Source organism: Balaenoptera acutorostrata, chromosome 18 (assembly GCF_949987535.1).
Source record: "Balaenoptera acutorostrata chromosome 18, mBalAcu1.1, whole genome shotgun sequence".
Lineage (NCBI taxonomy): Eukaryota > Metazoa > Chordata > Mammalia > Artiodactyla > Balaenopteridae > Balaenoptera > Balaenoptera acutorostrata.
In genome coordinates this window covers 13,027,810-13,043,380 of record NC_080081.1, presented here as the reverse complement: position 1 = coordinate 13,043,380, position 15,571 = coordinate 13,027,810, and the positions used below count along the sequence as shown (strand labels likewise).

Sequence of the window (15,571 nt, the reverse complement as noted above, 5' to 3'; positions counted from 1 at the left end):
ATTTTACCCCAGCCATGATCTGGAATCACCCTCCTCCTTTTCCTTCCCACCCCTGCAGTATAACTTTGGGCCTGGATTACTCCTTTGCTCCTGGACCATTGCTGGAATCGCCAACCAGTTTCACCACCTGCGAGCTCTTCTAATTCTAGTGCATCCTAAGTGATCCTCCAGTTGGGGTCTTGTCTAGAGCTCAAGTGCTCCCCAATATCTACCAGAGTAAAGATCCTGATATTTTATAACTGAGCCTACTTACTCAGACTAACTCAGCGTAAGACCCTACAGCACTATTCTCAATGGGGACAACACCACTCCCTATAGAGAACTTTGGAAATTTAAAGGAGCATTTTCCACCCCTTGTCCTAATGATCAGGCAACATCTCTGGAATGTAATGGGCTGAAGTAAAGGATTTTGACATCTAGCAATGAATATGACTCCCTGGGAGTAAAGAACTAGTCTGTATCTCATGAGTTCTGAGTGTCCTGCTGGACATTCACATGGATAAAAATCCTGTTCTGGGTGATCTGGGTCAAGAACTTAACTGTTTCATGTATTTGCATGGAGTGTTTTTTTTAATTTATTTTTTATTTTTTGGACAGTCAATATAACTGAATTTTCCAAGAATACAACAACAACTGTGTAAATTGAGTCAGGATTGTTCTTTAACTTGTTAGGAACTTTAACAGGAATTGATTGGCATCTTGAAAAGCCACGTCACCTGTCTCACCCATGTCAGTCTGCATTGTGCCCGTCATACAAAATAAGGTGTGAACATCCGACCACTTCATTCTGTCTTCTAACATATTTGTGCCTAAGCATGGACATTTTAAAACACACATTATTTGTTTTATAAATAACGACTTCCTTTGATATCTTAGTTATATTTCAGTTATGACAATATATTGAGTTTTCTTCAATGTGTACATGTTGGCTAGATTATTTACGATTTTCATCTGGTGGTAATAAAAGTTATGTTACAAAAATTTTGTCAAAGAAGGGGGCATTGGTCTTTGTACGTGTACAGGCAGATGACCTAGGCATTTGGTTGGTGATATAGAGAGAGAGAGAAAAGGGAAAAGGTCAGCTGAAAAGCGGTCCTGGCTACCAGCAGCTGTGGCTGGGAAGGAAATGGAAGTTCTGAGGAAGAATTCTCTGGCATTCAGGCCTAGGTTGCAGCCTGTAGCTCGATAATTGTTCTCACTGCAGCCACCGGGTCCTGGACATCCAGGAAACCGGTAAGTGCTGTCAGTCTTAAATGGTATCTAATACAATTGCTTTTATTCTAATAAGAGCAGCTCCTAACTGAATGATAAATGTTTAGATAGAAAACACAGGCGCAGTGAAAAAACATAATTTGAATACAAATATGTGTTGAATATATTATATCTGGCTGTAGTTTCAGGAGTATGTTTAGAAATCTCTCCTCTTCTAATTGAAGAAGGGATTTCTTTTTCTGCCCGTTCCTGGAAACTACAATGAAAATGGGCTGGGAATTTTCGTGCATTAAAATGATTTCTGGATTTTATGAATTTTTCACTTGTACTTTAAGAGACAAGGTCCAAGAGGAAAATTTTTAGTGGGGGAATTTCTCCTATTATTTCTGTTATTATGAAACATTGGCTTATCTGACTTACTGTGTGACTTGGGTGCTCTGGTGTTTAATTTCCTCTATAGAAATGTATTCGAAAGTATGTTCAAAAGAACAAGTAGCATGTGAAATGAAGACATGGTTGGTAGCCATGGTTCTTTCCCTGCTTAGAATGAATGAGTGTTTAGAATTAGTTTTTGAAGAGCATCTATCAAAGGTTTGTCTAACATTCTCTGAAGGACTTCATATTTTGTACCACCATCAAAGAAAGAGACTTTCTACTTTCTTTAAGTTACACTTCATTTGCTTTACAGAAATGTATAACTCTTAGTGAGTAGGAGTCATTTCCACCTGTGTGTGTATATGTGTATGTGTGTGTGTGTGTGTATGTGTGTGTACATGAACACAAATTTAAGGAAAGTTGATGCCTTATCTAACGCTGATAAGGGTTAGACACCAAATAGAGAGTCCTTATAATATACTACTAATTATATTTTGGTTGCAATACATCCATTTATGGTTTAGGTATTTTCAATCATCTCCATTATTCCAAACAAGGAAACTGAGACTCAGAGAGCTTAGGTGACATTTGACAGCTATTCGGGGCAGAGGAATGACTGACTGGAATCCAGGGTAGAAAACTTTGTTCTTACCCCGAACCCATGCCAAAGTTTCAAAGCACGATTTCATTTATGTTTCCAATAAATTTTTAAAAAAATCTTAAGGTGTCTAGAAAGAAAAATCTTTTTAAGGACAATCACTTTTGCTGCTCCCTTCACTCTTTTTCTTGGAAAAGTCAGTGAGGTTCTGTATTGCTTTGGCAGTTGGGACTGCTTTCATTTCTGTATTTTTAATTGGTCCTCGGGGGTTCCCATGGGAAGTCCCCAGTCGGGGCCCTCTTCTCCGTGGCTGTGACTACAGAGCAGGGTTACACCCACTCCTGGAGGTCAAGTGGCTTTTAGCCCAGGCCTCCAGCCCGTGCTGCTCTGGGTCCCTCTCCAGCCCGGGCGTTCGCATCTGACACGCAGGATACGGGGAGTCAAGGACCAAGGGAGAGAGCATGTGGAGAGATATTTTAAATTAAGCTCCAGAAATAGAGCTGGAGACGTCAAGCCACTCACAGGAAGGAAGGATCATTTTTCAACAATGTGTTTTAAGAATTGAAAGATGAAAAATACAGTACTTGTTGGGTTTCCCTGGTGGTGCAGTGGTTGAGAATCTGCCTGCCAATGCAGGGGACACGGGTTCGAGCCCTGGTCTGGGAAGATCCCACATGCCACGGAGCAACTAGGCCCGTGAACCACAAATACTGAGCCTGCGCGTCTGGAGCCTGTGCTCCGCAGCAAGAGAGGCCGCGATAGTGAGAGGCCCACGCACCGCGATGAAGAGTGGCCCCCGCTCGCCGCAACTAGAGAAAGCCCTCGCACAGAAACGAAGACCCAACACAGCCAAAAAAAAAAAAAATACAGTACTTGTTTTTCTCTTTCTGACTTACTTCACTCTGTATGACAGACTCTAGGTCCATCCACCTCACTACAAATAACTCAATTTCGTTTCTTTTTATGGCTGAGTAATATTCCATTGTATACATGTGCCACATCTTCTTTATCCATTAATCTGTCGATGGACACTTAGGTTGCTTCCATGTCCTGGCTATTGTAAATAGTGCTGCAATGAACACTGTGGTACATGACTCTTTTTGACTTATGGTTTTCTCAGGGTATATGCCCAGTAGTGGGATTGCTGGGTCCTATGGTAGTTCTATTTTGAGTTTTTTAAGGAACCTCCATACTGTTCTCCATAGTGGCTGTATCAATTTACATGGGTAAGCTGGGACGAAGTGAGGGCGTGGCATGGACATATATACACTACCAAATGTAAAATAGGTAGCTAGTGGGAAGCAGCCGCATAGCACAGGGAGATCAGCTCGGTGCTTTGTGACCACCTAGAGGGGTGGGATAGGGAAGGTGGGAGGGAGACGCAAGAGGGAGGAGCTATGAGGATATATGTATAGGTATAGCTGATTCACTTTGTTATAAAGCAGAAACTAACCTACCATTGTAAAGCAATTATACTCCAATAAAGATGTTTAAAAATACATATATATATGTAAAAAGGGAAAAATTCATGAAAATGAATTACCAAAATTAAATAAATAAATAAAGGATTAAAAATAGGAAATCCAAGATTCTCCAAATTAGAAGTTAGGAAACTCAAGGAGACATAGTTTCTTTATGTAATTAGATTTATGCAAAATAAAATTAAAGGCATCCCATAAATTACTTAATGGATAATGAGTCCTTGACTGTCTGACTCAGAAATCGTTTTGTTTTGCAAGGATCCTTTAATCAGCTCTTTAGGAGGCCTTGTCTGGCAGACAGCTAAAATACCTTAGATGACCAAGAGTTGGCTGGAGGAGCTGTGTGCTGCAGAACTATTTTCCTTAAGGCGGTCTTAACGTTTTAATCAGTCTCAGTCTCAGGATTGGACATGATTGATGTGTTTCCCTTCAGAAATGTACAAACTGGCTACAAAGCGTTGGCAAGGCGAGGACACCTGGGGTCCACAGCCCGGGCTTGTCTTAGGGGCGTGGCCTGGGGCAGCGTCGCCAGGGTGGTAGAGTGAAGGACCGTGCTTTCCAAACTCACCCTGCGACATCATAGAGTGACTGTAAGGAACGAACGTGCACAGCGAATTCTTCCCTGCAGTCAAAAGTCACAGCTTTCTGAAAATCTAACACCTAGAAGAGTTTTCAATATGTTTTGAAAGATGAAGTGTCACGTAAGTGAAGACCCTAAAAGAAGCTTGGGATTATTTTGTACTGTTGAACAGCAAGTCCTTTGGCATTTCAGGAAATACTACAGAACCTCCTTTCCTTATCCTTGAACTTCAATCTTGCCTTTCCTTTGAAGATGAGTCCAGCAGTGAACCTCCATATTGGTCATATCTGGCGCTGGGGCTTTACACAGCAGCCCCTCTGTGGAGAGTTCTGGCGTCATGCGGCCGAGGACCAAGCTGCTGGCCAGCAAGGACCGCCAGCCCCCTAAGACGGTCCTCTCTCAGACAAGGGCCCTAGAAACAAAGCCCTATTTACCCCCATCAAAGGCCTGCTTCATCCTGAACAAAATCTGCAAGCTATGAGACAATCTATTTTTCAGATTCTCATAGAATCAAGTCTTAGCGGGGACAAATCTCTCAGGTGTTTCCTGTGTCATCTAGTTTTATTTTGTTTTGACTGATCGGAAACACAGCCACTGAGAGAAACCCTCAGCCAGCCCTCCTGCAACTGTTTGTGTGGGAATCGGTGACCCCAAGACCCTGTGATCGACTCAGGGCAGACATCTTGGTTCCCTCAGCAACCCAGAGGACGCCTGGCACGCAGGAGGGCGGCAAGAAATGCTTACCGCAGTGCTTCTCAAACTGGAGAGTGCTTCAGAGTCACCCCTGGAGGGCTTGTCAAAACACAGATTGCTGGGCCCTACCCCCAAGACTTCAGACCCAGGACCTCTGGGCTGGGGCCTGAGAACCTGCATTTTTAATAAGCTCCCGGGGGCTGCTGGGCCTGCTGGCCCACGTACACTACACTTTGAAAACCTCTGGCCTAAAGATTCAGGGTTTTGAAGCTCAAATAATTTATCTCTGGGGAAGCTCCTCACCCTCACCCCCAACTTACTTGGCAACAACAGGGTAAGCCGGTGGCACTTGCTGGAATTTTCCTACAGGATAATACTGAAACTCTCTATTCAGAGCCTTATTCCTTTAGGTTAGACTTTGGTCCATATTAAAATGCAAATGCTCTTTGTAGGAGGATCAGGAGTTTACTGGACAAATACTTGTTGAGCACATTCTAGATACCAAGCACTGAACTGAATTCTGAGGATTGGAAAATAATAACAGTCTATTAGATACACAGGAGCTTATACTGGGGGGAGACAGTTGGATAAATCAATATTCACAGCTCTCATGAATTAAGGAATAATGATGTCTACTTAAAAATAATTACCAGGCGGTGTTAAAAGACGGACTACAGAGAGGCCATCAAAAGGGGAATGAAGGGGACTTCCCTGGCGGTCCAGTGGTTAAGACTCTGCGCTTCCAGTGCAGGGGGCACGGGTTCGATCCCTGGTCGGGGGAAGTAGGATCCCACATGCCACGTGGTGTGGCCAAAAAATTTAAAAAATAAATAAATAAAATTAATTTTAAAAAGGGGAATGAAGGAGGTCAGGCCGGAGCCCCGCTGCAGGGTGCAGGGCCGGTGAGGGCTGCCAGCCTGGTGACTCAGCAGAGCCTCAAGGGCAAGATCATGCCCTCCTCTGTGAGGGGGCTTAGAAAGGCAGGAGGGGGAGAGAACGTGGGGTGGCTGAATGCCTGGAGAGGACAGGGGAAGGGAATACCAACAAAGGCCAGAGAAATAACTGGGAACAAGTGCTTCAGAATTCTGCCCAGGTTCTGCCTGGGAAGGAGCTTAATGGGATGGGATTGATTGTGGAGCTGGAAATAAAGCTGAAGCACAACTGAGAAGGAGCGAAGCAAATAGAAGCAAAAGCAAAGCCCTGGGAAAAACTTAAACAGAAAACACTGGAAAATAATGGGGGCAGGAGACCTTGCTTCCCGGAGCAGCGCAGAAACTTCCAGGAAAGGTAAATGGTGCCTGGCATCTAACGGGTCCAAAGCTGACACCCGTGGCAGCTTTTGGAGACTTAGAAAGACGTGCCCTCTCCACACAGACACATTTTAACAGGGACCCCTCTGGGCAGGTGAACTAGAAAGTGCCAGCCCCTGCTCCCCCCTCACTCAGGACACTGCGAGCTTACTCAGCAGCTGCGCTCCCGCCAAGGCCTCGAGCCAAATGAACTCCCCGTCACTGCGACCCGGCGTACTGGGACTCGGCATCACACCCAGGGTGACCGCCGGGCCCTAAAAGTGTTTCATCTACTTCTGGGTTGGTGGCAGCTGGAGGAAGACAGCAGGCTCAGGCCTTTGTAGTGACACCGTGGGAGGTGTACTCGGGGAAACTTCTCTGTGGGTTCCCTTCGGCTGCAGAATAAGACGGTCTGAGAAATGAGGGGCGCTCCTTGCGATCACAGATCAGCTCTGTGATCTGCAAGGTACCGTCCTGCTCTCAGAATCTGTGGCTGGAGCAGAGCTACCCCAGGCATTGAGAGTGAACGACTGCAGAGAGGAAGCCTGGAAGTGGATTTATTCAACAAATATTTATACAGAGGCTCATCCGTTCATCACCTTGCTTTGGGACAGCTCTTGACTGTTCACAGAGTGTTTTTATGTTTCTTCTGTAATCAGTCCTTCGTGGCAGTAACCATGCAAAGTAGGTAGGAACTATCATTAACATTTTACAGATGAAGACACTGGATCTCAGAGAAATTGACTTACTAAGGTCATATGAAGGAGGCTTGGCAAAACAAGGGCTGGAACCTGGCTCTTAGGACAGGGTACTTTCCACCATTCCAGAAAGTGCTGTGGCTAATAGAAGAAATGCAGAAGCCCCTACAACAGCGCCATCAGCAGAAATATAATGTAAGCTACATATATAATTCTGAATTTTTTGGAGGGGAGCTAAAAAGAAGCAAGTGAGTTTAATTTTAATAATAATATTTAATCCAGTTTGTTAAAAATATTATCAATTCACCATGTGGTAAATATGAAGCAATATTAATGAGGTGTTTTCATGGGTTTTTTTTTCATACTAAGTCTTTGAAATCAGTGTGTATTTTATACTTAGAACGCATCTCAATTAGGATGCTGGATTTTTATTAGAAATACTTGATCTGAATTTAGACTTCATAAAATTTACAACTGAAAAGTAGATTCATATACTCAAGTTGGTCCAAGCATACTTAAAAGTTTTCCGATAAGTAAACCGAGGATCAGTTTTTAAGTTAAATTTACGTTAATTAAGAATAAATAAAAAATTTTAATTTAGTCCCTCAGTGACGCTAGCCATATTTCAAGTGCTCAATAGCCACGTGTGGCTAGTGGGCCTCCCAGGAACCTCCAGTCTGGTAGACCCAATATGTAATTTGCTCTATGTGTTAGTTAATTTAGTCTTGTCCCTTGATAACCATGTTAAAGGTTGGTCTTCTCCATCCTTGCCCATCATTGCCCATCTCCTTCGGTGGCCTCCCCTGACCTAAATTAAATCTATTCTCACTTCCTCATTCCCACAGCTGCTTGCTGTACCCACTCCAGAAGATGGAGGTTGTCATGGCCCAAGAGAGGTGATATCTTTGTAACAGTAGCTCGGTAACTTTTAGGATAGAAACAGAGAAGAAGCTGGGAGAAAGAGTGGATTCATGAACGGTTAGGACAGCGATATATTTAGGGGCAGCCTGACAAGCCTGGTGGAACATCTTTGACTTACACAGGACTCTGGCCGTCAGAAACTTGGCTCCTCTGTTTTCAAAAGCAAATCCATCTTGATAGAGTCTGACCATCTAAATTCTGGTTGGATTTTCATAGTAGTAGAAATGGCACTCCGTTTCTCCCAGGGGGAAAAAAATGTCTTCTTATCTAAAAGTATAAGCAAAAGTGTACCCCATTCACTGGATTGAGTTAAGAGCATTGTTCCTGTGTGGTTTTTAGGAAGACTTGAGTAATTATTCATTTGCCATCTGTGCATGAATATGTGTTTGCCTGTTTCTTTTCCTACACGTGAAGCATCGGCCAAGACTGTGCTGCTTTGAGGAAGAGCATCTCCTGCATCTTTGTTGTTCTGTGACCCCATTGGACCCAGGTCCTTGGGACTCAGGGACGCTGCAAAATATTTGGCAAATATGAACTACGTGTGTCCAGCCCCTCATTTTGTCTCCACATTATTGGCGCCTCAGCTCCACTGAACACACAAGCAGAAATGTTTCCTTGTCCCTTGCTTCCCTTGCTTTGTTCTCACGGGGTTTAGAGGTAAGGGTAGAGGTAATGAGGGTGCAGGTCCAGGCTGGTTGGTGAAACCTGACCCAGAGTCAATTTGGTTATTAAAGTCATCTTCTTAAACTCTTGAAGTTAAGATAGTTGATGTTAGCTGCTGGGAATGCAGTCCTGCCAAAAAGACAAGCAGGAACCTGTCTGGCCCCTCAAATATTTCACAATGGGAAGCTAGGAATGTGTCATAGCTTTCCAGGTTGCCAATTTCCTTAAATGCACGTACAATTATAACTCATTCAAACACTTCTACTAACAAGTAAGAGAAGTATTGGGATGAAGAAGCATTTCCCACTAGTCCCGGGAGATGTCCCGCGAAATAAATGATCCACAATCAGATAAGCTTGAGAGACGCCACTGCTTCTCTTCCCCTATCAGAGACTCATTCAAGGCCAAAAAAAGCCCTATTGCAAGGAAGCCTGTTCAGCTCGGTTTGCCTGGAGTTAACTAAACGTAATTGATGTGAGACTTACTTTTTCAGGGAACACTTGTGAATCGCTCAAGAATTATTGCTCTCTGAACTTCTATGGAACATGACGATTTTAAATAACCTACTTCCAGCCTCCATTAAGTTTTTAGTTATAAATTTTTTAGAAGGCCATCAAGGCTAAGCAAGTATCTAAGGTAGCCCGTGGCATAGCCAATATATAAAAATGACAAACTTCTGATATTTAGTCCTTCATTCATGCTTGAGTCAGTAATGTTAAGTTTTTAATGTTTTAATAATTTCATAATCCTTGGAGATATTAAAAGAAACTAATTGTGCTGATCTTAGAAATCTGAATTGACTTGTTATATTTTTGTTGTGTTAGATATGTGATTCAGCTCCAGCATTCCACAGAACAGAACATTCTCAGATTGTGACTCTGTTAAAACCTAAACTGGACTCAGCTAAAATGAACTTGCATTCATTAGTCACTTAGTCAGTGAGTCAGTCATCAGTTAAATCAGTCGAGAAATATTTTTTGAGGACCAAATAGCCATGAACTAAGGCCCTAGGGAAACAGAAATGGAATATACAAACTGCTATTACCCTCTGAGTGCTTACAGCCTAGAAAGGAACACTAACGTCAAGCAAGTATTAAGGGTAGAGAAGGTATAAGAGATCTGAGAATAAATGTCAGGAGGCTTCTACCTTTCCCTTTCTAAGTTCAAATCTCTGTAAACTAGAAAGGATGTAAAGGGTAAGGAGCCCACACTTCATCCAGAATGACAATATCCTTATTATTTAGGAGAGTCACATCCCAAATGATTGGTTATAGCATTTCCAACAATAAAATCAATGGCCTAAATGTGAAATTAATTGGAAGTCACAGTTCTAATACACTGTTTTGGCGATTAGGCACATTAGATTGAATTGTTTCAGAATGCCTAATTATTGTGTCTGCCACAATCATCTGAGTCATTCCTAACTTTTGGACTGCTGCCTAGATCATTTCTGCAGTACGGTTGCAGTTTCGCATTCTTTTCTCTCTTTTTTAATGCATAACTTTCCTCACTATATTCAAAGCTCAAAGCTCTAAACTGCACTTTTCGCAAATTCTAGATAAGAGTTAAATAGTTTGTTAAAGTGTTGATTCCATTGAGTTTGGGTGTAAGTTGATATTTTATTTGTGTTTTGCAGGTTCAAGATTTAAAAGTGCCTGTGTGAAGTCACTTTTGCTGGAAACCACAGCCCAGGAGCTTTTGTGTTATCGTGTTTTGCTATCAAATACACATTACCCTGACCTTACGAGTGGATGAAGATACCTCAATTGTCTGGCTTTGCCAATTGCCTGATTTCGGAATTTTAAAAAGTGAAAGGAAAGAGAAATCCTGCTAAGATCTGAACATCTAAGTGGCTTATTTTCCAGCATCGTCAAGAGCTGCGAGCATCAGAACTAAATATTCTCCCAAGGAGTGCCATGATATTGAAGTCACTTTATTAAAAACAATTGTGTCTACAAAACGATCAGGTGACTCGGACGTTTGCAGCCAGAGATGACACTGAGCATGCTTTCATTGCGGCCCGCAGTCTTCGAGTGGGGCATATTGATTGATGAGTGACCGCCTGCCGATAAATTCTCTCCTCACTCTGTTTCCTGGATTGGGCTTCTTTAAGCAATTTGTCACTTACCTTCAGACTTACATGTGGGATTTTTCACAGCACTAGTTTTGGAATCATTGGAACTTGATTTGATTTCATCATTTAACAGAAACGAACAGGATCCAAATTCTTTTCTCATCATGGCTTTGAATGTTGCCCCAGTCAGAGATACAAAATGGCTGACCTTGGAAGTCTGCAGACAGTTCCAGAGAGGAACGTGCTCCCGCTCTGATGAGGAATGCAAATTTGCTCACCCCCCCAAAAGTTGCCAGGTTGAAAATGGAAGAGTAATTGCCTGCTTTGATTCCCTAAAGGTAAGAGAATGCATTTTACGTGTCACATCAATGCCACGTTGGACTTTCAAATGGAATATTTTTCATTGTACTTTTACAGACGTTTAACAATCGATTTTAGATCCTGTTTTCTTATTTGTGGTGACTATTGGGAGATTTGCACTCAAATTTTTTCGTATCAGGTATATATAAATTTTTTACGGATCCATGTTTAAATTAAAAATACATGGTGCTGTACTTTTGGTCTGGCATGACATTCATGTACCCAAGAGTTTTAAATCAAAGTCTGGCTTGTGACAACTGAAGATAAATATTTGATTAACGTTTGATCTTCTGGAGGTTATACAAAGGTGAAGAAATTGAATGTGTCACTTTTATGTGCCAGTTACTCTGATTCACCTCTTGAAGCATTTTCTACTCTTGTGGCTTTCTTTCTTGACCAAGGGCCTCCTAAAATACTTTACTTAATAGGTTTTTCACTCTCTTTGACAATTTGTCATGGCTAACAGAAATTATTAAGTACACACGCAGTACTCCTTGAGAACCTACTATGTGTAAGTTAACACATAGCACATCAGAGAAGAAATGAATGTGATTCAAGATGGTATCCTTGGTGATCTCACTGTCTGGTAGGGAAAATACAGCAAATGGCTACAATGCAAGACAGAAAGGGACACGTGCCCTAAGAGGATGATAGAGGGCAGACGTCTATGGGGATCCATAGATGGGAGAGCTGGCTTCCAGCTGATTGTTTCAAGAAATGTTTTTGGAGGCTGTGGCACCTGAGTTGTATACTGAGTTTGGTGGAGCCTGGGCTTGAAGAAATGGGAAAATTATAATGAAAGATCTAATTGAAGGAAATGGGGATGACTTAGCCCATAATGCTTTGAGGTTGATTTTGCCCTAAGATTATGGATTCTATCAATCCCTGACTGTCTAGGACAGTCCTAACATCAATGGATATAGTTAAGATACATAGCTTAAAAAAAAAAAAGATTTGGGAAATCACAGTGCTGTGAGTTTACAAAATAGTGACCTTAGTCTTTTCTTGGGTATGAAGGGACTGGGTATGTTTTTTGGAAAAAATTCATCTTAAAGTAAAAAGACTTTTAAGTGAAAATTGAAATACAAGACTTCAAATCATATATTAAAGGGAAAATGTGTCTATACACTAAAAGCAGAAGAATGCATTTATAGCTCAACAGAATTATTTTAAGGATTAAAATTTGAAAAATTATAGATATGTGATTTACCTCAATAACTACCCCATTTTCTTTCTTTTTTATCTTTTTTGTCTAATCTAAATTTATTAGATTAGACTTTAAAATTATAAATCATTTTGTCTACACAGAAATGAATAGATGGATAAATCACAATTCATATAAACTATAACAGCATAAGCACATTTTTATATTAGTATTTATTTTGCTTGTAGTCAAAAAAGTAAACAAAGTATGTATTTGCTTCTATGATTATCACCAATGGAAGCATTCACTATAAAAAGCAGTGTAGATTGAAAACTAGAACATAAGAACTTTAAGATATGGAATCAGGTCAGAGATGAGAAATTCATTTTCCAGGTCATCCCCAATCTCTTCATTTTATTAATCCAACCCTTCTCTGGTTAGATATTTACTATTAAACTGAGATTTTAGCAAGTTTCTTAAAACTTTTAATTCTTGGACTTCCCTGGTGGCGCAGTGGTTAAGAATCCGCCTGCCAATGCAGGGGACATGGGTTCGAGCCCTGGGGGTCCAGGAAGAACCCACATGCCTCAGAGCAACTAAGCCCGTGTGCCACAACTACTGAGCCTTCGCTCTAGAGCCCGCGAGCCGCAGCTACTGAGCCCATGCGCCACAATTACTGAAGCCTCGTGCCACAACTACTGAAGCCCGCATGCCTAGAGCCCACGCTCAGCAACAAGAGAAGCCACTGCAATGAGAAGCCCACGCACCGCAACGAAGAGTAGCCCCTGCTCGCCACAACTAGAGAAAAGCCGGCGTGCAGCAACAAAGACCCAATGCAGCCATAAATAAGTTAATTAATTAATTAAAAAAATTAATCTATGGAATAGGATATCTGCATGGTTGTAATGTATCTCCCTGACAGCTTATCAGTTATGAGGAAAAATTTTAAAAGAAAACTTTTAATTCTTTTAACTAGTTAGGGAAATATGCCTGACCTATTAAGGCTCAGTATTTGTTGAATATCAACAGCACAACAACTCCCAGATTCTTATAATTCATTACCTCACTGTGGATTCACCAAGACCACGATTTTTTGAGGATTCCAACTCACGGAGGAAGAATCTAGAACAGTTAATGTTTAGTATAAAAGCATAAACCAAGTCGTGAGAATGTTGAACACTATTCAAAAAGGAACTTTAAAGATCATTTTCAGAAGTGTCTAGTAAAACCATTTTCAAGTGTGGAAGCAGAGTTGTATATTGCCTCAGGTTATTAGTTCCCTTTTAGAATTGTAAATTTTCCGGTTATTTAATCTGAGTGCGGATGTTATATACTTGTGACGTTGTCAAACTGTAAAGAATGTGGAAAGAGCCCATAGGCATGGGAGTAAGACAGACCTGAGTCCAAATACCTGCTCAACCACTTCCCAGCCTTGGGTGGGTCATTTATCACTTCTTAGCTTTGTTGTCTTATCAGTAAAATGAGGATATTCACCAGGGACACTGGCTAAAGAATGCGCAGTGTCCAGCAGCACGCTGGCCTGTTCACCTTGCAAGGTGGTGGTAAAGAGTACGAGTCCTTACCACAAGAACTGGTAAACAAAAGAGACACTCAAAAATAGCAGCTAAAATGACAAATTATAAGGGTGCTAATAATGAAGCTAATTTAATTTTATTTCATGCATTAAAAAAGATACTGCTGCTCAGTGGAACCAGCCTGGGATAGAAAGAAGGGCAAGGGCTTTGAAGTAGGACAGGCTGGGGCTTGAAGAAACCCTGGCGGGGACACAGGCTAGCTATATCATTTGAGACAAGTGTTTTACCTGCTTGACTTCAGTTTCATCCTATTTAAAATTGATATAATAATTCCTGTTTCATAAGGTTACTGCAAAGACTAACTGGCCTAAGAGATGCCCGATGCCCAGCACAGGCCGGATGTGTTAGCGACTGGTGATGTTAGTTTTTTTCCCTTCATAATAAAGTATCATATAGTATGGCCATTGATTTTGATGACTAGCTTTACAAGCAAGATGTGGCCAACTCTTAAAGAGTCCAATTTTTAATGTGTCCAAACTCTTAAAAATCTACTGTAATAATGCCTCAGTGATGCAAATTAGTCATGACATTAAAATAAATCCAGTTTGGGGGAGACATCATTTTTGTGGTTATTTATTACAAGATATTTTCTGCAAACAGTGTAGGGTACTTTTATTCATAAATATAGGTAAAAGGAATCTGTGTTGGCCGATAGAGGGACAAGTTAGTTTGTGAGCCTGAGATACTCCTTTTTTGTTTTTGTTATGAGTTATTTGTATATGTGACCAAACGTCCATAAATACATACTAATCAAATTTGTGGGTGTTTGGAAAAGAGATTTGCTGAGGTCTTTGTAAAGAGTTGTACATATATAAATGTTTTTATAACAGATATTTTAGAAGATATAGCAGAGTTCTCACAATGACATTTGTACTTTATTCACAACTGTTACCTCACTGCATTTTATGTGAAACCACTGGACATTCAAGCATTTATGATTTTTTTTTTTTAAAGATCCCGTGGCAGATGGCATCTTAGAGTAGTTTTTTTTTTTTTTAATTTTATCTAATTTATTTATTTATTTATTTTTGGCTGTGTTGGGTCTCCGTTTCTGTGCGAGGGCTTTCTCTAGTTGCGGCAAGCGGGGGCCACTCTTCATCACGGTGCGCGGGCCTCTCACTATCGCGGCCTCTCTTGTTGCGGAGCACAGGCTCCAGACGCGCAGGCTCAGTAGTTGTGGCTCATGGGCCCACTTGCTCCGCGGCATGTGGGATCTTCCCAGACCAGGGCTCGAACCCGTGTCCCCTGCATTGGCAGGCAGATTCTCAACCACTGCGCCACCAGGGAAGCCCTATGATTTTTTTTTAAGTTACAGTATTATTATGAACAATGGAATTGCTTAAATCTTTTCCAGAAGGCCAGAACATTCAAGAACACTGTGTTCCACAAGTTAGGTTTTGTTATTTTGTTATTTTTTTAATTTAATTTTTATTTTATATTGGAGTATAGTTGATATACAATGTTGTGTTAGTTTCAGGTGTACAGCAAAGTGATTCAGTTATACATATACATATATCCATTCTTTTTCAGATTCTTTTCCCATATAGGTTATCACAGAGTATTGAGTAGTTCCCTATTCTATACAGTAGGTCCTTGTTGATTATCTATTGATATTTTATGTACAGTAGTGTGTATATGTTAATTCCAAACTCCTAATTTATCCCTCCCCGCCATGTTTCCCCTTTGGTAACCATAAGTTTGTTTTCAAAGTCTGTGAGTCTGTTTCTGTTTTGTAAATAAGTTTATTTGTATCATTTTTTTTTCTAGATTCCACATACAAGACAAATATCACATGATATTTGTCTTTCTCTATCTGAATTTCTTCACTTAGTATGATCATCTCTTGGTCCATCCATGTTGCTGCAAATGGCATTATTTCATTCTTTTT

The 15,571-nt window shown here is 41.1% G+C and overlaps 1 protein-coding gene across 9 annotated transcripts in view; it reads left to right on the top strand.

Moving 5' to 3' along the window:
• Positions 1 to 15,571, top strand: part of MBNL2 (muscleblind like splicing regulator 2) — a 159,951-nt gene that overhangs the window by 39,988 nt on the left and 104,392 nt on the right. For all 9 annotated transcript variants that reach the window (XM_057532668.1, XM_028162512.2, XM_057532671.1 and 6 more), the window contains one exon: positions 10,147 to 10,922. In XM_057532668.1, coding sequence (XP_057388651.1) covers positions 10,749 to 10,922 — 174 coding nt within the window. In that variant the 5' untranslated portion in view covers positions 10,147 to 10,748. The remainder of the gene's footprint in view (positions 1 to 10,146; positions 10,923 to 15,571) is intronic.